The 22,238-nt window shown below is 34.6% G+C and overlaps 1 protein-coding gene and 1 long non-coding RNA gene across 2 annotated transcripts in view; one reads left to right on the top strand and one right to left on the bottom strand.

The window, feature by feature from the left end:
• Positions 1-22,238, bottom strand: part of LOC140668215 (uncharacterized) — a 240,807-nt gene that overhangs the window by 9,543 nt on the left and 209,026 nt on the right. The window lies entirely within an intron of this gene.
• LOC140667631 (uncharacterized) lies at positions 1,122-5,705 on the top strand. Its single transcript, XM_072895773.1, has 6 exons — positions 1,122-1,148; positions 2,573-2,585; positions 4,055-4,246; positions 4,350-4,430; positions 4,740-5,196; positions 5,294-5,705. Exons 1-6 carry the CDS (start codon positions 1,122-1,124, stop codon positions 5,703-5,705), a joined length of 1,182 nt encoding a protein of 393 aa, XP_072751874.1.

Below are 22,238 nucleotides of genomic sequence, written 5' to 3'. Positions count from 1 at the left end.
AAGGTATTGTGAAAGTTCCTTTGGATATTTTCTCGTAGTAACCTATTCATACTTATTACAATATAATTTATTAGTATTAACAAGTTGTATTTTGTATAATGTAATGCAAAGAAAGAGAGAGTTTTCTACTCACACCTTAATTTATTATTATTATATACCGTTCGATAGTAGAGAGTGAAATATTTAAAAATTTGTCTTAATTTTAGATTAAATCAATCCAACAAAAATCTTTTACTCGTCATCGATTAATATTTTGTATCAAATTAAATTATTGCAATTAATTATTGAAATAAAGATTAAGCCACTTTTTCTTGAATATGTCCGTGCCTCTCTCAGTGAAAAAACAAATAATCATATAAAGAAAAATGGCAAGAATAGGCCGTTAATCAAGCGAGTCGCGTGAGAATCACTTCTCTTGGTTCTCTAATCATTCTATACGGACACGAAGTATCGTCTCGTATCGCGATTTCACGGCCGCTATTCGCTCGATCGTTCCTCCTCGCCGTGGGTACCGTCGTGGCAAGATAGTCGCATCGGGATCGCATCGGTATGATACTGTTAACTCATCCCGCGAATACTCTTGGGCTTCCACGCGGCTTCCGTTGCTTTTCCACCGCGGTGTTCTTGAGAAGTTTAAAGTCAGCGAAAACAAGAGAGAGAGGAAAGCTGCACTCTCTAACCGTTTATCATCTCATTTATCGTTGCATCCCCACTTGGTACCACACACAACCGCATAAATAAAGTTATGTCTATCGTTAGTATCGTCGTCACCATTATATTCGCTATCGGTTTTATAAATAGAAAAAATCTCAGGTTTTTATTATTTCTATGCTTTTAGGTTTTTTACAGCTTTTTAAACATATAAGAAAGATACTTCAATTGCGATAATGTCAAAAAAATAATTATCTCTAATCATGATAATTCCATAGAAATAACTCGAACACTGAGAGAATAGAGTCAAGAGGTTAAAGAGCCCAACCTTGAATAAATTTGCTGCGATTATTTCTTTTCTACACAGGTGGCGGATAAAATCCGCAAAATTAATTAAAGACGTAGGCGTTCGCAGGGCTAATTGCAGGTATTTTTTGTTTTTAATTGCAGACATGTTTTTCTCTAATGACATGCTGTTGGAGATGGATGAAAAGTTAGTCGAGCGGCTCAGCTACCGTCAAAGCCAATCGACTTCTAGAATAGTCACTTTGAACGAAATAGATGAGTCACTTTCAGCATGGTTCATATTCTCTATTATGTGCAGTGCAATAACCGGCTGCCGATATTTGTTCTTCAACAGGTGAACTTGAAAGTGAATCATTTTAGTAAGGACACTCAATTAAAGATTCATGATATGCCAAAAGAAATCTTATTGAAACGATTTGATTTCGCAATTAATTTCGTTATAGATGGATGATATTTTAATTTCATATTATCTATGTAATCAAGTGTTTTGTGCTGTGGAAAGAATATGATATAAATCAATTATAATAATATATATAATATATAACAACTATATAACAACAGATAAAATATTAATTATATAAGAAAAACAAAAAAATAAACTATAAATATAATTAATTATAGTACAATTAAAATTTAATGTTCAGAATTCTTTTGGCGAGCACAGCATACTTGTTCATTAGATCATTTAACTCAAGATAATTGTTTTGATCGCATCGTTTTACAATTGGATAACGGCAACAAATACAATCGCGTAGAACGAAACTTGTTAATTCTCCTTCGCTTCCACGGATTTTCTCGCGATTGCTAAACGAGCAGTCCCACGATCCCCGTTATCGGTATTCCGTCGAGCTGATAAAACAATGGCAAACCGTTTCCATCCTTTTCATTTACATGGAATTTTGCCTATAGGAATATTACGTATCTAATCAGCTATGTCGCACGAGTTAAAGTATATTTAGATTAACTGCGGTAATTGTTAGAAAATTTTTTAATCTAATTTGTCAAATATATTAACGAGTAAATTTAAGTAGTTTTACAATAAGAAAAAATTCTCACACCTCCCAATAAATCTTCATGGATACATATATAATTGTTACGAAAAAACTCTAGTGTGGATTTCGATTATTATTTCTTTATCACATATTATTATAGAATGTGGAATTTTTGAAAAGTTATATTTTAATAATATCTAGGTATTTTAATGATTGGAAAATCAGTATCGCGCCTGTTAATTATTTATAATAGACTACCGACACTTTAGACCCGGCTCTATAAAATCTGAGCCAAGAGGCTCGATCTGTCATGAGCTAGCGTTTCTTCACGTATCCTCACGTAGACCGCGTGCACCGCAATATATTACGCCACTTTTATGCTCTTCATTTATGCGCTTACCTATGCAAATGAGCGTGTTATCTAAGACTATCTACCGCTAAAACCGCTATGTCCATACCGCACCGTGCGACTCCTCTCGCTCCTTACTGTTCTTGCATTCATTCTTTCACCTCTTGTGTGCAAGAGCGCCTTCGTTACTCTTCTCTCGTTGCACTTGCTGTTTATTGCAAATATTCTCACGCGGCCGATCTTATGGCTGTTTCCGTAAAACTAGGATGTCGAGAGAAGCGACTCGCGTCGTTATCTCCAAAGTTGTAAGGGCTCGTTTGTTTTTTAATTTTATTTAATACAACTTTTCATAGTTCACGGTTTGCCACGCATGCTGCGATCTACTTCCCCCGTTTTGGAAACGTTTCCGTATATGCAGAGCGAACATCGCAAGAATCAATTATTAAATAATAACCTAGATGTGTGATGTAGACCGAAAAATATATTTTCGACAGTTGTTGCAGAGTCTATACGCATTTTTATATTAGATACTTATTTATTTTTAATTTATTATATATGTACTATTGTTTCCTGATTAGATACTGAAGATGCAACAGCTAGGTTCAACGTGTACAGAAAGAAAGTAAGATTTCTATGGCATCCTTTGCTTACATATAATAAATTAAAAAATATACAACTGCATATAAAATTAGATATAAATCAATGACAACATAAATCTTATATATATTAAATAAAAGAATAGGAATATTTTATTGTATGTTATCAAAATTTGAAATCACATTTAGGTATACCTTGAAAAAATTATTTTGTTATACTGTTAATAATATTTGAAAGAAATTTCATTAATAAATTAGATAAAGTCCGTGTATTATTTTATCAGATGAGATAAAACAGTTTATAGAGTCAATCCCGACAAACAGACGGATATCATTCGGGGTTAAGCAGTGAAAGGGTTAAGGTAACTTCGCAACTCTATGCGGGGAAATCCGGCTCCTTTCCCGTACGGTGCTTCTAATGTATCCAATGCGACCAGCTGTCCATGTCAAATCCGGTGGTGCCAAGTGCCCCGTGACTCGTAAACGACGTCTCAATTCCGCCACGGAGGTGGGAAAGCTACTTCCGTACGAGTCAGCGAAATTGAAAATTGTCCGCTACCGGAGTTACAGTGCCATTAAGCTCGTTCTTGTTCTGTTCTACCGTTGTACATACCTACCGTATCTCCTTCTCCCCGCTTATTTTTCCATCGAACAACCAAAGGACGTTGACAGAAAAAAGTGGATTTCTCTTTCCTGCTCTCTATCTCGATGTGTGTAACACAAAGTGAGGAAAGTCAGAATTTCCTATCAAATACATGAGAAAATGATCCTTTGTAAATCAACAGTGAAAGCAGCTATAAGTTAGTTTAATTGTTTAAAATATATGACTTTAGCAGACTTTAACAAATATAAAATGATTAATATCGAACGTTCAAACATATATTTTAACACCACAGTTTTCTCTAATGCACATAATTATATCATAATTAATACATGTAACATGAAATTAATTTGTTTAAACAAACATTAATGAAATATTGTGATAAAGTAATAAACAAATTACATAAAAATACTTTTTAAGAAATATAATCAAAATTTTGAATCTTCTAATTTTATATATGTTGAAATATGTAATGTACAATATCTATGTATATATATATTCTGTTATTATTGCTACTATTATAATGTAGATGACGACGAGTATATAAAAAATAGTATAGGAAATATGCAAAGAAACGAGAGGAATTTTGAAGAAATCCGTAGCTTGTCACCTATAGAAGAGGAATCAGAATCCACGCTGTGTTTCAAAGAGATGTTTCAATCTAGCAATTTTAGCGAACGAGAAGAAAAAGATTATAAAATGATAAGGTCTCCTTACAAAGGATGCCAAGAGACATTGAGAAAAATGGATGGTAATAAAGAGGTAACATTGTGCGAATTGGGAGAAAATCGGATTCGATGACAATCTGATAAGTAGATTTGACACTTTGAAGTATAAGCAGAGTGATTCGGCAGGGGACAGCAGCTCCGGAGATGAGCGAATAAAGCCGGATTTTTTCCAACTTAAAAGAGTCAAAGGCAGCTATTGTTGCTTCAAACCGGATATTTTTGTTAAAGGTTTTATCACGTTTTGGAAATTTTGTAAAGTATTTTTAAAAAATAAAACACGTACAATTCTGTACACAAGATGTAATATAAAAAAATATAAAGATAAGAAGAACAAGATATAATTCAAAAATAATTTCAAATAATATCATGTACATATAAAGTGTAGAAAAAAATTGTATTTTTATTTTTCTTTTATTTTTCTATTAATATTTTATGTAATATTTTATATTATGTCGCTGTAAAAATAAATGGAATGCATGTACCTGTTGGCTTACACAAGAATGTGCGTTCCAGAGGCGGAAGCTTCCGGCGACAATGACGAGGCGGAAACTGGTCTCCGTGACAAGTCCTTGAAGACCACCGTGGAACAGCTTAAGCGCAGATTGTCCCAGGCAGAGAGGGAGATCATCGTTCTGAAGAAGCACCAGAGTCCGCAGAAATGCCAGAGTCACGAGAAATGCGAAATTCTTCACAGAGATCTGCTGACTTGGCGGAATGACCACGAAAAGAGGATCGCTTCTCAAATAGGCAGATGGCAATTGGCGGAGAGAAGGAGAATACACGACGAGATGGAAAGCACGAGGAAAGTATACGATTATATTCAACGATACTTGGAAACCTTGGAGAAACGAAGCGTAAAGTCTTACTTGGACTTTCGAAGGCAAATCGATGTGTGGGAGAAGCGACTTAAGGAGGACGTTATTAATCTACATGAAAGTAGTTTAATGGAATTTTGCGATCAATTTCAAGCATGGTGATTGATGTTTAATTGTCACATTTTCCATTATTTTTATATAATTTCATATCATAATAAATTCAGATACATGTATAATTACGTGTATAATTTCTAGGTTTAAAATGCAAAGTGCAATCAATTCATCAACTGTTGGGAAAGAAAAACGCGAAGCGTATAAATTATCTAATAATACGGCTGTGGATGAACAAGACGAATCTTACAAATCAAACAGTTCCGAAATGACAACGTCATGTAAAGACGATACCGAGTTTCTACATAAGATAGAGCATATCGTTAAGTTCGAGGTTCAACAGCATCGTAATGATTTGGTAAAACAGATGGATCAGAAGATCGCGGAGCTCTGGTTAGCCTTTGAAAATTTCAAACACAATTTCCATCTGGATCGCGATTATCGTCGACATAATTATATCGAGATAAGTAATGAAACGGAAGACTCGAATGATTTTACCTGCCAAGAAGCTGCGAAATCCTATTTGAATACAGATTCCGAAGAGAGATGCACGTGATCGTGAAGCTGAAGTGTGCGTGTACACTTTACGAATTATATTCTAAAAAATATATATTCGTTTTAGCATGAAAAGATAAGAAGATAAAAAGGAAACAGATTTTGTAACTTTTTATGCCTTTGTAAGTAATCTAATTATAAACATTTTATACTTGACAGATGTGTCTGTTTAAAATTCATTTTTTAACAAAAATATAAATCTAGATTCGTCAAATAATCGTACGAAAATTTATTATAAGGCTTACAGAAACTTATACTGTTATACTTAACCGTATAATGTAAATATCACCGTGATCTAATATGACGTAGCCCGACGAACTAGGAGAGAGATGGTATCATTATAACATCTTCCGGCCTTCTAAAGGTTAATGACAAAAGGCTACAAATCCTCAAACATACTTGCAAATGATTTATCTCGTTATCTCCGTTCCAGATCACAAAGATCACAGAGTGCGACATCCCCCTCGTTACATTACAGACTCCGAACGAGCATTACATCATCGGCTATTTTATATTTTCTTAACAGTCATAGATCATGCAACATCGCAATGATCCCGGTGCTTCTTTTGCACGTGATCCTCGGAGGAGCACGTATTATACGAAGAGATGTGTACTCTCGATCTTTATCATTATGGATAGGAACGACAAGGGTCTTATATGCCCATATAATGCGTGGCCGCGAGCGTGACCTACGGACCAGCGTGGTCCGCAGATAATTCCGAATCTGCGATTCAGATGCTGCTTTACATAATCACTTTCGTGAATCAGACTTCTTAAAGGGTATTACGCTCTTATATATAGGTAAGTCAACAACGATGGACGACGGGATGTCGTCGTGCTGCCTATACTGTTGCTATTTATGGGGTAGAGGGTTTCTCTCCTCCTCCTCCCCCCCCTCCCTCCTTCCCCCTCTCTTTCTCCCGGCGGGACAGGCGTGTCCGATCGGATTCTTCGTGGGAAGAGTTGCCGGTCGTTACCGATGCGGTAGAATCCGCGGCTCCGTTATGCACGTCGACAAATCTATATCACCGCGGATAGATTCAGGGGACTAATTATCGTCTGTCTGCATGCTTCTGGAGCGGTAGATAGGGACTTCCGCGGTTCAATGATCTTATTTCTTCGAGCGAGTAGATAGGAAGCATCGCTTCGTCCTCCGTTGACTATACGGAGGTATGGTCTGCGATCTCGGCAAGCTTCAGCATCATCACCGTGATACACGATTCTTTCATCGGCACATACATCTTACATATGTATATGTGCATTAAAACTCAAAGGAATGCGAGATATTAAAATTAAATACAGCTATAAGATATCAAATAGCGCGAAAATAAACATTTATAAAATCGTTTATATTAACATATAATTATTATTTTTAATTTTATTATTTATTTTAATTTAGTAAGTCTGCTATTTATATTTTCCTAAATTATTTGATAATTGTACTTGTTGTTTTCGGATGATTATAGATTGATAGACTTTTTGGCGATATTTAAACCGTATATAAAATATTTAAGATAAAAGTCCTGAAATGAAATAAATGTATGTACATTTTTTGTCTTCAACGTTTAACATATACCTGCAAATTTATTCGTATAATTAGATTTGCAATTACGTCACTCTATTGCGACATGCCATACCAATATGTTGTCGCGGTTCGAGCTGAGAAATCGAAGCCGTTATGCGAGACAACTTGATTATCTACGCGAAGATCAGAGTGTTAACATCTCGTTAGGAGCAAGCATCCTTTCAATAAACTATATGTCGTTTCAGTAGGTCGGTAAATTTATATAAAGCAAATGTATCGACAAATATGAGATTTATCTTTAAAAATTAGAGGACATGCATAACTATTTTATTTATAAGAAAATCTATGGTAAGAGACTTTTAAAAATAGCGTTCTCTTTTTACATGCCAGTATATTTTACATATATAGAGAAACGTGTGTTATTATTTACTTGTATAAATTCGCCTTGTATCTCATTCATTCTTAAGAATACCCATTAGTGTACATTAGTCACTTACACTTACATTAATTATTAATTTATATATTGCTAATTATTTTTTATTAGAATTAGTACTGCGATATGCACGCACCTATGACTTATTAATAAGTTGGAGCATCTTCTAACTGTACTGGCGTACGTTACTTACGTAGACGCATCGAAATTGATCAATTTCCAATTATAATCACGTAATTAGAGGCGTCCCCATCCTGATATCCGTGCGTGGCAAATTCGCTAATACACCTGGAGAACTGAGGAAGTCCACGGGAATGAAGAGCGTTCGGTAAGCTCGTCGGTAATTAACCCGTTCAACCGTCAGCGCGATATCTAAATCTTTGTACATATACCACTGTATTAGGGAATATATCCCGCGGAGAGTGAGATATTTCTTCTCACGCTTATACCGTACATAATCGACCGGTCACGAGGTAAGAGAGATAAATCGAGCGGGAGGGAATCCTCCTCGAAGAGGACGATCAAGAGACAGGTGTCTGACAGAGAAAAAAGAGAAGAGCGAGAGGGAAAGAAAAAAGAAGAGGGACACGGTCACCCTGAACTTTCTTCTCATCGCGAGTCCACCGGCAATTTAAAAAGTAATTGTCGTGTACGGGTAACTATAAGCGAGCCACGTCACGCGTACTTACGCACACGTGGCGAGGTACGCGCAAGCCGAAGAAGGCACGCGGGTAGACTTAATTGCGAGAGACACCGTTAACGTTGAAGTACCGCTCGGCAACTTTCAGTGTCGACTAATCGGCCCGGTTTTCCTGAGGGACCACGCGCGGATTTGCGGCGATTTATGCGTAGCAGAGAGACAGTTTCTTCGCCGACACGTCGCCATGTCACACGGTGGTCGCGACAGACGTGGATACGAATGGATATGATCCTCTTATCCGACGTGGATCGTGCGAGAGTCGGGGAGCTGAATCCGTTCGGAGATGCGGAACTCCCGTTCCCGAGAGACGTTCTTTTGTTAGAGAAGCTAACGGGCGCGTTTAGAAATGAAGAGAGAACGTAAATAGCGATATGTACCTGATTAAATTCTTAGGTGCCGTGCTCGTGATGATGCCATCTCGCAGACGCACATAGATGTATACATCCGGCCAGGGAATGTCATTCGGCACTTTATTGTATTGGGCTTTATGTTAAATACGTTGACCAACGTAAAGTATTGTAGAAATTATATTTCTAAATGTTATTGGAGCTACTTACGTTGTACATTGTTGCATACGTTATTACGAGGAATTTAGAAAGCTACATTTATGTATATTATTCTTTCCAGACGCGTTGTGGTGAGAAAATTAGAAATTTATTTCATGCAATTTTCTTGGTAAGAGCGTTAAATTTATGCGAAATGGCGTTTCGTAAACTTTTACGAATCATGAAACGACATGTTATTTTACGTAATAACGAAGAGCAACCGGTGCTTCGTATCTTCTCTCGCGCAGTTTCGTTAACTCACCGCGATCCATGTAGATAATTACGCCACTTACTACGTCATTATTTACGAGGCATCGTACGGTTAAACGTAAAAGCGTAAAATTCTTCAACCAATGACCTCGTCGAAATGCAAAACGGCCGGTTTGTGAAATAATTAGTATACATAATTGGTTCAAGGTTACCAAGCACCGTTGCCTCCAGTCGTAGACGTAATGAGCGTCCACATTTATATATATCGTATAATATTTATATCTTCTTTTTTTCATCCATAAACGAGCGCTTGAAGGTACTTTAATTAGCAAAAATGTCATTATTAATTGAATTCCAGACGACAGTTCCCGTCTAATTAAAAAATCTGGTCGAGAGATAACTACGATTTATAGATACAGGGCAACTTATATACTACGTCTAGTTACTTCATACAACAAAAATTAACGCAGGTACCGCAAATCAGCGGAAAAATGCGAACAACTGACAAGTTGTCGTCGATTAAAATCAGTCTCATATATAATACCGTTAAAATAGTTTATATATCCTGTAATGTATATAGGGTAAACTAGGGTATGATGGCCATAGACTGTAATTTTTTCAATAATCGCTACATAGTGCGCTTTTTTTAGTCATTATCAAAGATAATCGATATTTACAGTAGTTTATGTGCATATATTGTTCGAATTAACGATATTGTGAATCTTATATCATACATATTTTTACTTTTGACTACCTGCAAAGTTTTTCACTTGTCCACTAAAAACTATCGTAATCGACATTAGACATATTATAAAGATATGTAAATTATTATATGACCTATAATTTTTATTTTTGTTTTCACTATTTTTTTATAAATATTATGGCCATCTTCCTTAAAAGTTGAGTAAGATGACCAATGCTTAATGTTGTACTATTTCGATAATATAAAATTTCTATTAAATATTTTCCTTTTAATTTCGATAATATTACGTAATTTAAGCTTCAGTGAAGATAATATGTCAAACATTATTAAAAAATAACAAAAATAAAAGTATGTTTTTTTTGCATTTTAAAAAACTATGGCCATCTTATCCGAGTTTATCCTATGAGAGGAATTCGTTAGTTTAATGGCATATAATATTATTAAAATTATTGCTACACGTTGAGCATAAAACTTTCTCTTAGCATTTCTTTTTGTGTTATAGTCTTCTTCTAATTTTATTTTAAACGATATTTACTATCATCCAACATTATAACGTATATACATGTAGTTGCACATAATTATCAATCAAAACATCCTTCTTCATGCAAGAAAGACATTCATCCGATACAATCACGTCTCTTATTCAGCATCATCGAGAAAAATCAAAAGTCAAGGAATACAAAAAAGAAGTCACTTGCATTCTATTTGTTTCTTATGTACAGAAACCTCATGCAGTTAGTTTCATATAAAACATTAAGAGCAAAGTGTCCCTCATCCTTAATCTTCTTTTTATGACGTCGCGGAGACTATAACAGCGTAGTTATTATACTCCGCAGCATGATGAGACAACTGGAGTACAACCGGCGGGACGTTGTCACCATGGAAGAGGCTTGATATACTCGGGCTTTGTCCCTGAAAAATTCTCATTGCCAGTCGATACGCTGGATCGCACAGCATCGTTGGAAAACATCGAATCACGCTACGTCGGCAGCGTGACGAAAATACGGTCGCGATTGTTCGCGTGAATCCGATCGGAACTATCGATACGCGGCAAAGGGTTAATTGAAGAGCACGCACACCTTCGACCTGATAATCCATCCCCGATGACACTACAATTCTCGTGCAAGTAAGTAGGATACGAATAAAAGCGAAAGCTCGAATAAATATTTCTGCGACGAAAGTGTCCGCACTTTGTGTGAAATAAAAACTTTAACACAATTTTATATTTTTATTAGTTCCTTCAATTATATATAAAAATATATAAAATAATATACGTTAATGAAACAACTCTAATTAAACATAGCTTTATTAAAAATTTAATATTATTTGCTTCAATAAAAGGTCATAATAATTAACTACAATTAATGTAATAAATATGTTCACATACATATAATGTGTTATACATTATATATGATTTTTGCTTTTGAGACATATATATATATATATATAACTATATATGTAGCAAAATATATGTATATAACTGTAGCCATAACGTGTAATTTTTTCAAGTTGTTGAGATTAATTATCGTTTAAGCTGTCAGTCACTATATATGATATATTAAATATAGTACAGAATTCTTTAGTGGCGACAAAACACGCATAAAGAGAGGAAATAATAGCTTAGGAAAGTGACGATTATATAAAATTAACACTCTCAGTATCATACACCCGCGATGAGTGAGAGCTCGAATCTTAACAATTAACGATAATTGGGTGCAATCATTGCGGTACTGTTTTGAGCATCTTCATTAACTTCAACAGCTATAAGTATATATAATATGCGAAACACATACATGTTTAATAGATCGTCTTTAAGCCATTACGCATCCCGATTACATTTTTAAACTGATTATTACATCAAAGTGTTCATACATCTCATAATCTTAAAAAATTCTATTATGTCAATCAAAACGTAATTATGTAATTATGTAATTATGCAATATGTCTTTTCATAATTTTTCGCTCGAGATAGGTACAAGGACTTGGATATAAAAGATTAAATTGACATTAAAAGGCGTGATATTTCAATTTCTTATTGCAATTGGGTAATGTTCGTTTTTGCACTGCTTGCTTAGACAACTACTTATCTTCAAATTAAATAGAGATTTCTTTATCAAAGTAATGCGCCAGGGTGTTTCTCGCAATTAACAGAGGCGACGTAAGACAACTTTTGCGAACTATTTGGTGTAATAGACGTAAAAAAGCGGCTTAATAAACAGGAACATTCTATTGGCGACCGAGAAGTAATCTGGCTTTCGTGTAAAGCGTCTCGTAGATCGTGACGATTGAGTGACCGCAGAGTGTTGGAGCGTGAGATGACATCGGTGGGTCGACGAAGAAAACGAGCAGGAACAAATCGACGCGATCGGGTGACCTGCGCTCAATGCGATTTCAAACTTATTGTTACACCGCGACGACCCTGATCGCCTCTTAGATCAACGAACTCCGAGTAGACTCAAGCGCGCAGTCTTTGGCCATCTACGAAGAAAGTATTATTTGTAGTTAGAATTAAGAGAAATGTGTTTTAAGAGTTCTTACAATTATAAGAAAATTTTCTTGCATCGTATATTTTAAAGAATTTTCTACTTTAAACATGATTAAATATAATTAATTTTAATTGTATGTGTAGCGTCCGCGTGTCTAATTTAATAAAGTTAATATATATATATATATATATATATATATATTATAATTATTAATTTATTTTATTTAATAATAATATTAAATATTATTTTTTAGACTTTTTTCTTCTATTACTTTTAAAATTTTCTGTTATCTACAAGATAACCAATAAATCTTTAAATGTGTTCTAAAGAAATATTTTTTTCAATTAATATTTGATCTCGTATCAAGTAGAATATTTTCCGGACGTTTTACTCCAAGATCCGCGCACGTTACTTGGATTTGTATGAATTAGTTTCATTAGATCAATCGATACATGGTATAATTAACAATTTATCGTTAATTACCAGAGATGGGTTATCGATATATGCGAACGAATATCGCGAGCGTCTTGATAGGCGTCTGCCAACTTTCAAGAGCAAAGATTAGTGCAACGATAATTTTAATACGTTCCCCATATGTCGATTCTCATTGATCCCCTTTCGATTAAAATGCACCGTTGTGTCTAACGGCGTCTTAATTTTAATTATGTTACCGTAAGATACAACACATACATGCACACAAATTGTGATTCTAGAATGTATAACACTATAAATTATCATCAGAAACTTATCTCCTCTAAATTATGCCGATCCTCTCAATCTGCTAATTAATACCTCAGCATTTTGTATTCATAATAGAATGTAACATTCTTACTTCATTCATGAGCATTTTTTGATAACTATTGACTTTTAAAACCAGTGCGTACATGATTGCTCCGATAACTATCATGCATAACTAATCACTTTGAATAAGCCGCAATTTGTTGATGAAATTGAATCTATTGTATTTGGAAAAAAAATTATGATTTAAAATTACATATTTATCAATGCTTTCATGACCGATATGTGACAAACTATAGCTATAAATAAATATCAGCTGATATTGCGTGATAACGTAACTATGCAGTACGTATAACTGCAATTTTGATCATCTCTCTTTCATCATTTCTCTCTAATCATCGGTAATTATTGCAAAGCCTGCTGAAAGTAATAACACATTCCAATCGTTTTGCATTTCAATATTATGTATATATATATATATATATATATATATATACGTGACTCAAAGTTCTACATCTACATTATAAAATAAGAAAAAAAATAAATAAAAACAATAAGAGAGATTTATATTTATTTTTAATTTATTTTATCATTTTAATATCCATTAATGAAGAAAAGAAAAGTGATCCTTCGCAGTAAAAGAAGAACATTACACATCCTCAATACAAATTGACACTTTAGGCTATATAATTATTTAGTTACATTCATATATAAATATAATGATAGCATTCATATGTGAATAATATTATTCATATCCTTTGTTAATTATTAGGACTCATTCTTTATGAATCATAAGTTGGACATACATCTGCAATATATTTTATATACAGTTGAATCCAGTTGCAAAAAATGTGCTTCTTTTATGCGTGAATAATTTTAATCTGTTCATCATCACATGATAATCCATAAAAAACTGAATCGTTACTCGGTGCACGTGTGGAGGTGCTCTGACAAGTCTCTTTTTTTCTTTCGCAAATATATGCGAGATGTTTGTGTGCGATGTACGTATGTTTGTGTATGTATGACTATTGTTACGCATATGTAAGATATAAATTTTTTCCAACCGGCAAGTGTAATTATTCGAGCGGAATTGATCCATATTATATCGGCGTTTCTCTATCTACGTGTATTATCTAGCGAGAGGATCTATCTGTCGGCTTCGCGCGATCTGTTCATCAATCTTATCTACCCATCTATCTACATACCGTATTATTCGTTGACAGATAAATTCTTCTATGAAAAAGTAATGTTATCCATACCGTATAATCTTTCATCAATGCTGTTTTTTTTTTTTTTTTTCGGAAACGATTCTGAAGATGAAAGACACAATTTTATCGCATTTTGAAAACTTCGTCAAGGCCATCAGTTGAGATGCATCTGCCAGTTTGTCGCATCAGTAATGAAATTAGCGGAAAATAACAAAGAAAACGAAAAATGAGAGCCTATCGAACCGTGGCAGCAAGTGACCGTGAAAATTGTTCAGATACAAATCGTCGAGAAAAAAATGACTATAATCTTAAGTTCCTTGCTTCTCATCAATATCAAAGTATCGACATTGCGTATTAAAATATCACATTATAATTTATTATCAACATTAAATATACGTAATAAAAACTTATTAATAATATAATAATGTTCTAAAAAAATGATGAGAGAATTCTAGTTTAAAGTTTTTATCTGTAAAATAAATGACTATTTAATCAGAATGATTTATCGCGCGCGCGCGCGTGTGTGTGCGTGTGTGTGTGTGTGTATGAAAGATACCGTTGCTGTAAAAGTATTAGAAGATCAAACAACATATCGAGTATCTTCTCTAATTGTCGCAGGTGAAAATGTCTTCGGGAGCACATCCGGTGAATGTCTGATATTGACGTGTGCAGAAATAATGGAAGATGAGGCAGTGGGCGTGATTTAATTATAAGTTACTTACCAGCGAGAGACTCACGGTCGCTTTTAGTTTTATCCGGCGCGAATGCAATTCGTTAAAATGAAAATTGTATAGCGGGAGATGCTCCAGAGAGAGGATAATTATTAAATTAATTTCACTATAAGATACTATCTGACAGGCATCCGGCGTGGATTTAGCAGGGTTCGATAATCTGTGTTATTGATGCAATTAATTATCAATTGCTATCAAAATTTAACTTTAATTACAATGTGTAATAAAATATTCCACTTGCAGGCGTAAATTATAAACTATATTTTCACATGTTGTGATTCTTACGTATGTACAGTCAATCTTATAAAAAATTATTTAATTGTAATAATTTTTCTCTTTTTATATCAATCTTTCTTCTTTTATTATAATTTATATAAACAATGTTTTAATAATCAAACGTCTTTTACTTTTAATAAATATTAAATTAGAAAGAATGATGTATTGGAAAAGGTGTAATAAAAGACTATATATGAATATATGATCTCTTGAATGTATGAATTAAATAGCGCATGTGATACTGATATTTAATGGCAAAATGGATATGTCGACGAAGCTATTTGAAAATATAATTTATATTTCTATAAAAGGAGTACTTCGCAATCTTCACGGAAGATGCTTTCTAACGCGATCGAGAAAATCGCGTGACTGTACACTCCCTCGCCCATTACTGTAGCCCTAATTTATCGACTTGCTTTTACGTCGTTGCTCTTCTTCGTAGCCGATATTGCACATTTTACAAAGTAGTCACATAAATCTATATAAATATATGGCGTGAGGATATTCATCCATTAAAATTGCAGATTAAAGCGAGTATTAATCTGAACCCTCCATCACTCATTTTTATTTATCTTAATATTCTTGCGATCTTTTTTTGAGTTTTAAAGAAAAAGAAATATTTTAATATTTATGAATCATTAAATTTTTTCTTTAGGTCATGAATTTTTTACTTTCTACTTCATTCAATCTTCAATTCCATTCATCTCTTATTGTATGCATAACGGTATATTTCTCATAACAAGATAGTTAATTGTGTAAATCTACATGCAAATCTTAATTGAACAATCTAATAATTTTAACAAACCTTTTGCGTACACAAATTGGCTCCTATTTCGTTATCAACTTCGTAGATCGTTTTACATTGTTCTCAATGCGTTGTTCTTTTTGCTTATGTAATGCAATTGAAATTATTGCAACAATATAGCAGGGTCGAGTGTGAAGTTGCAGTAAATATTTTCTATTGAAACTTTTCCACATTTACTTTCTTCAATAATATTATTACGTGCATATCACATAAATGACGTTTGGCTTTTCACGGTCACACGGGAAAATATAAATTATCTTGTAATTAGCAGCGTATATTATTTAACATAATGTATGATGATAATTATAAAAAGATCACGAATGTATCGTACATTTTTTATCTCAGCATTTAACTCGACGTTCAATACATAATTATTCTTGATAGAAAACTGTACCTGTTCAGGAAGTAAATTTCATATTTAAGTAATTCATATTTAATTGACTTTTTTATACTTTAAGATTTTCGTTGCTTCCTTTCAAAGAGAGTAACGAAGCGTCTTCCAACACACGCCGCTTTATCTGAAAAATCTACAGAGGTCGAGGACTCGGCGTGCTTCGAAGGCCAGCACAGTTTATGCATAGAAAGGTCGGCTGAGGTTGGACGTGGTTAATGAGCTGTTAAGAGACAGAAGAGGAACAAGGGCAGGCTCTCCGCCGCAAGGTGGATCGGACTTTTAAGACGGTTCTTTGTACAACGGAAGCGACGGCTGCCCGACCCTCCGCTTTCCCGTGAATTTCCGAACGTAATCTGCTAGGTGCTCCCATCGATTATCCTCGTCTGCGAGGTATGTAGCGTTCTCCTCTAACCGCGCGTTAAACATCCTCGCCTCGGCTTTCGAGTCGTGCATCTCGCAATTGCCCTCGCAAGAAACGTTTCATTCGATTTCACTGAGGCTCGCGCATTTTTCTACCCGGATGTTGATGTGAAACGAGCCGGATAAACTGCAAATTGCGCAACAACCGGAGAAGTTTGTTGCGTATTTGGGATACCATGTAAAATAACAGACAAACGTTTAAACTCTCGTCTCATTGCAATACGAATTAAGATGCTTAATTAATTCTCGTGAGAGAAGGTTTGAGGCAGACCGATAAACATTCGTAAATCTTGTAATTAATTCAAATAAATGTGTATGCAGCTGAATTTAAAAATTAACCTCAGCCTGAGAATACCATGAGATTTCGAAGTAATAGCAATTTATTGCATAATTGCATTTATACAATAAAATTGAAATTAAATAACAATATCTTGATATCTTGATATTGGCGCAAAAAGAAAAATTTTAACTGCGATCTCGCACAAAACGGAGTAAAGTTTTAGTTGTATTAAAAATTCATTCATTTTCTCTTATATTTACATTGTAATATTTTAATGCATATAAAACAAAAGTTCACACTTTTACTTTCAAGTTTTTTTATGTTGATTATATAAAAATGGTTCGATGCAATTGTATAAAAAGGTCCTTTTGAAGATTATATATTCCGTTTCATAAAATGTACGTAATATTTAATTTTTACGGCGTGTACATAATGCACATGTAAAAATGAGTGAAAAATTCCGCCGCGGCGCAAAGTGCTCGGAGCGCGTTCACTTTATATGCCTCAACCTTGGCAGGTTCTTCTTAAGAAGATTAAGCCTACGGGTCAATATATATGTACGAGCGGTCGTCTAACCGCGCGTTAAAGGATCTCTCTCCAAGCTTCCAAGCTGCAGCTCTTCGTAGTTGGCCAAGAGGAAAATCCTGCTCTACTTTATACAGCAGGATTGACTTTTACGAGGGAGCGACGTGGCACAAAGAAAGACGCCATCCTTTCTCACGGATTATTCCGAGAGAGAACTTGTTCCTTATGTATTATGAGCTGCCTAATGTCAGGGCGTTATTATCCAAAAGTGAAGTTTCCAGAAATTAGAATGTATTTTAATCGCTTGAGAAGAAAAATCAGTCTCAGTTTAGATCGCTTATCGTGAAACATATTAAATATAATTTTGCTAATTTGCAAATTTATGTTATAAACATTTATTCTCTCACACAAATATCATACTCTAGTGTGTGTTTTTTTTTTAGTTTATTTCTATAATTAATTGGCTTAACATTTTACTGCCATAAATATATAAAAATGTATCATTGTTATACATCTGAAAAAAAATTGCTTTAAAGCTTAATAGCATTAATATGATAAATTAAGCAGAACTTTTGATGTTATTTAAATCGATGCTCTCTGATGAATAGAATGTTCTTCATCGTTGCATAGATGCATCTATAAACTTGAGAATTTCACAGACAACATAATTAGAATCGGAACTAATTAAGAGCCTAAATAGAACTACGTCGATTGAGATTGTGATCGCTTAAAAAAATAATTCTACAATTGAATTTGCACGTATGTATATACGAGATCTATATTTTCCAATCTATCTAAATCAGATCACGGGCCGGTCGGACGATGTTGCCTCAACCTAGGCCGTTTCAAGGTTTCGAGACAACAACGAGCAGTCGTAACTGTGCAGAAGGTCTGTTTATATGCGCTTCGCTCAGCTATACACACTGTAATCAGCTGTTCCGAAAGTTCACACAAACTCGAACAATGGGCCGTAAGAAGCCAGCGCGGCGCTTTGCACAGCGCGCTTTGCCAAACTGCTGCGTCACCAAGGCTATCGTGGGTTTCGATCGACCCTCATGCATATTACGGGGCATAATCGTCGCGAAGCAAGGCTACTGTCCCGTTTAACTCTCATTCTAAAGAAAATACATAATAAGAAGTCACAAGGCGCGGAAGGGTGCTTAAACTGGATGTTGTCTTCGAAAGCGATCTTGTTTAAGGAGAAAAACAATGCGACGCTATTGTCTGGCCATTAAGAAAAAAAAAAAAAAAAAAGAATAGAAGAAAAAAAAAGTGACAGCAATTTTGATTTAATCGCCAATTGCATCGCGCGAAAGGACGATGAAAGGAGCGCGATGCACCGTTTAACCGTTGCGTTTTTTGACGCTTCACACGGTAATATCCTTTTAGTAATGCATTTGTCGCGCTTAGTGTTTAAAGTCACTAGAGACCTAGATTAAAGGATAATGGAAAGCGGATTTACCTGTAAATCACTAACGGCAAATGTAACGGGCAAGGATCGGTTCGACCGCTTCTCAGAGGAGTAGCAGTATTCTATTGTCATTATAGTATTTACGCGGTTTGACGTAAATTCTTGCAGCCAAGCGATCCAGAAAATCGTAGCTTCGACAAATTAAATTGCGTGACAATTTAAATCGCTATAATCGAATCGACAGAATAGAAGTTATCTGCAAGCATAATATAAAATATTGAGCATCAGATTAATAATATAAAATAATCAAAATTGATTATAATTTAAAATAATCAATATAAATAGTATAATCCGAAATATAGTATGATAGTATAATAAAATTAAGATATATATTACACACACACACACACACACACACACACACACATATATATATATATATATATATATATATATATATATATATATATAGAAGTTATCTGCAAGCATAATATAAAATATTGAGCATCAGATTAATAATATAAAATAATCAAAATTGATTATAATTTAAAATAATCAATATAAATAGTATAATCCGAAATATAGTATGATAGTATAATAAAATTAAGATATATATTACACACACACACACACACACACACACACACACACACACACATATATATATATATATATATATATATATAATTTATTATTCGTGTTCGCGGATGTGCGTTTCAATAAGCCTTTAATTACAGTTCTCGGGCAGCAACGTTCTTAAATCAAAGCTTAAATCAATTCCTAGCCAAAAAGTCTCGTAATTACGGAACAATGTAGCATTTATTATCTATTCACAGTGTCTATTATCTCTTTTTGATTTACGACGGTGCACGCATGTTATCCGATTCATTTCACGCAACGGATTAGCGTTCCACGAATTAACAACTTCCAGCTTATACACAAGGAAGTCGGCACGATTCTATCGTCAAGGCAGATCGTCAAGAATAAGAATGCACACGATCGTGGAAAGAAGATTCAAGATTGCAATTTTCTGGTACTCGCGCGGCGAGTTCCGAAGCGCACATCCGCGACGCATCGCTTAACTCCTCCGTATTCAAGATGTTTCCCAAAGCTGTTACTGACTTCCAGAATGGAATGTTAACAAGCATTGAATCGCAATACCCTCTAAAGATAATAGAAAAAAAAAAAATTATTTGCGGCCCAGATGTTTACCGACTATGTTATGAGACAATATTGATATTACTAATATATACGTATTCAGCTTAATTATCTTAAATCATCCTGAGCTCTCGCATATAAAGATAAAGAATCTTTTTATCGGCGATCGTCAGAACATTCGATGGAGTACTACGCGCATCTCTTTGAAGGTTCTCACGGGTAATTCCTTTTTATATGGTTGTATTTATTTACCGTTCTTCTGTTTGTTACGACCCTTTATAATTGGTACAGTATCTAAAGGTCTTGAAGATTTGCAAGAAAATAATAATAATTTTAAAAATTGTTTTATATAAAGAAGATTTAAAGGAAAAATATAGGCAAGTCACACATATACACTCGAATTTATAAAAAGAATTCATTATAAATCAATCATATTGGAAATTAACGCTTTAGACAAAAGATGCAAAAATATTAAATCATCGCAAAAAAAAAAAAAAAAAAAAAAAAAAAATATATATTTATAAATTATCACATAAGATATATTTTTTGAATATTTGGTTATGGTTTGCAGTTTATAAAAAATACATTAGATGAGTATATTAAAAAGTGTTTTAATAATAAAAATGCATTTATAGTCAACGGTTATCCCCTGAATAAAATCTTGATTTTCTATCACGCAATTCTGCGTGAACGCACTGAGCTTGTTCTTTTAATTCGTTATCTTTTAATTATCTTGCATTAACGCGTTCTGCATTATGCTAGACTTGTAGAGACGAAATCTCTCGATCGCTCTCTCCTGGCCGAGCTTAATATAGTTTTCCCGTGTAAAAGGAGGTGTGTAACACAGCGCTTACATCTTCTTTCCACGCCGCGCCGTATTCGGACGCCGATCTTGACCTATGCTCTCGCGAAATCATCCGTACTGCAATAATTTATCGCTACTATACAGCTCTCGTGTTTTCTCTTTATCTCTCTCTTTCTCCTTCTCTCGGTCGATAGGCAGGAAAGTACTTGAAGTCTCTCGATCTAGATCGCACGGCGAGGGAGAGAGGCACCATTCCTTCGCAGCCCTGGGAATCGAACCCGGAACCTTGACTCCCTTCTCTTCTCCTTCTTCTGCTTGTACTGCATCTTCCTCGCGATTCGCGCGAAACGCAAGGAAGTCTCTCCCTGCCGTCAATTTCGTCAATATCGCTGGGATATCGTTTCCCGTTATGCGAACGCGCAAACTCACGGGAGCCTCTCTCGAAACCGTGGCGCACTTGGTATTCAATATTCCTCGCGCATCTCGTTTGGCATGGTCTTATTGTTTTCGACTAGTCATCATTACGTTTCGCGTAATGTGTACCTTCGTAAACTCACCGTTTTGCCAAGAACGTAATATTGTGTATGTAATAACATAACGTTGCGTATGGAGAATATATTACGGGCCCGGTGCTGTGCGGTTAAGTATAATAATATGGGGTCAAAGTTCCTCAGTTTTCATGATCTTAACTTCAGAGAGTTCAAAGTAAATTCTATTACTAAATTTTGTTTATGAATAGGCTAAATGCCTTAGCCCTTTCTTGCTGTAAGAAATCGAGATTATAAGCCAATCTCGTTCATTACGCTTCGCTTCTTCGTCCATCCTTCTTTACAGTAGCGGCTTCCTCGCTCCGCGAAACTACCCCGTGCAAGAAACTCCTTCTCCGTCTCTATGCGCCGCCGTCAATCTCGCAAATTTCGCTATCCATACTTTCCGTTATGCGAGTACCGAATATTTGTCGAGAGTTTCTAGAAACATGTGTAAAAAATTCTTGTTCAAAAACAAGTCATTACCCCGCTTTCGTTAATTTCCGAATGAATTTAACACCTTTTTACTCACAATTATATTCTTTTAAAGTTTATCCATTTTTCTATTTATCTAAATCTACTTAGCGTATACATAGAGATTATAAGGGAAAAAAGATCTACTTGTAATAAAGTTGCTACTGTTCCTAGTAATAA

This window comes from Anoplolepis gracilipes, chromosome 7, assembly GCF_047496725.1.
Source record: "Anoplolepis gracilipes chromosome 7, ASM4749672v1, whole genome shotgun sequence".
Lineage (NCBI taxonomy): Eukaryota > Metazoa > Arthropoda > Insecta > Hymenoptera > Formicidae > Anoplolepis > Anoplolepis gracilipes.
Note: the sequence above shows the minus strand (reverse complement) of the source record. Positions and strands in the feature narration are given on the sequence as shown.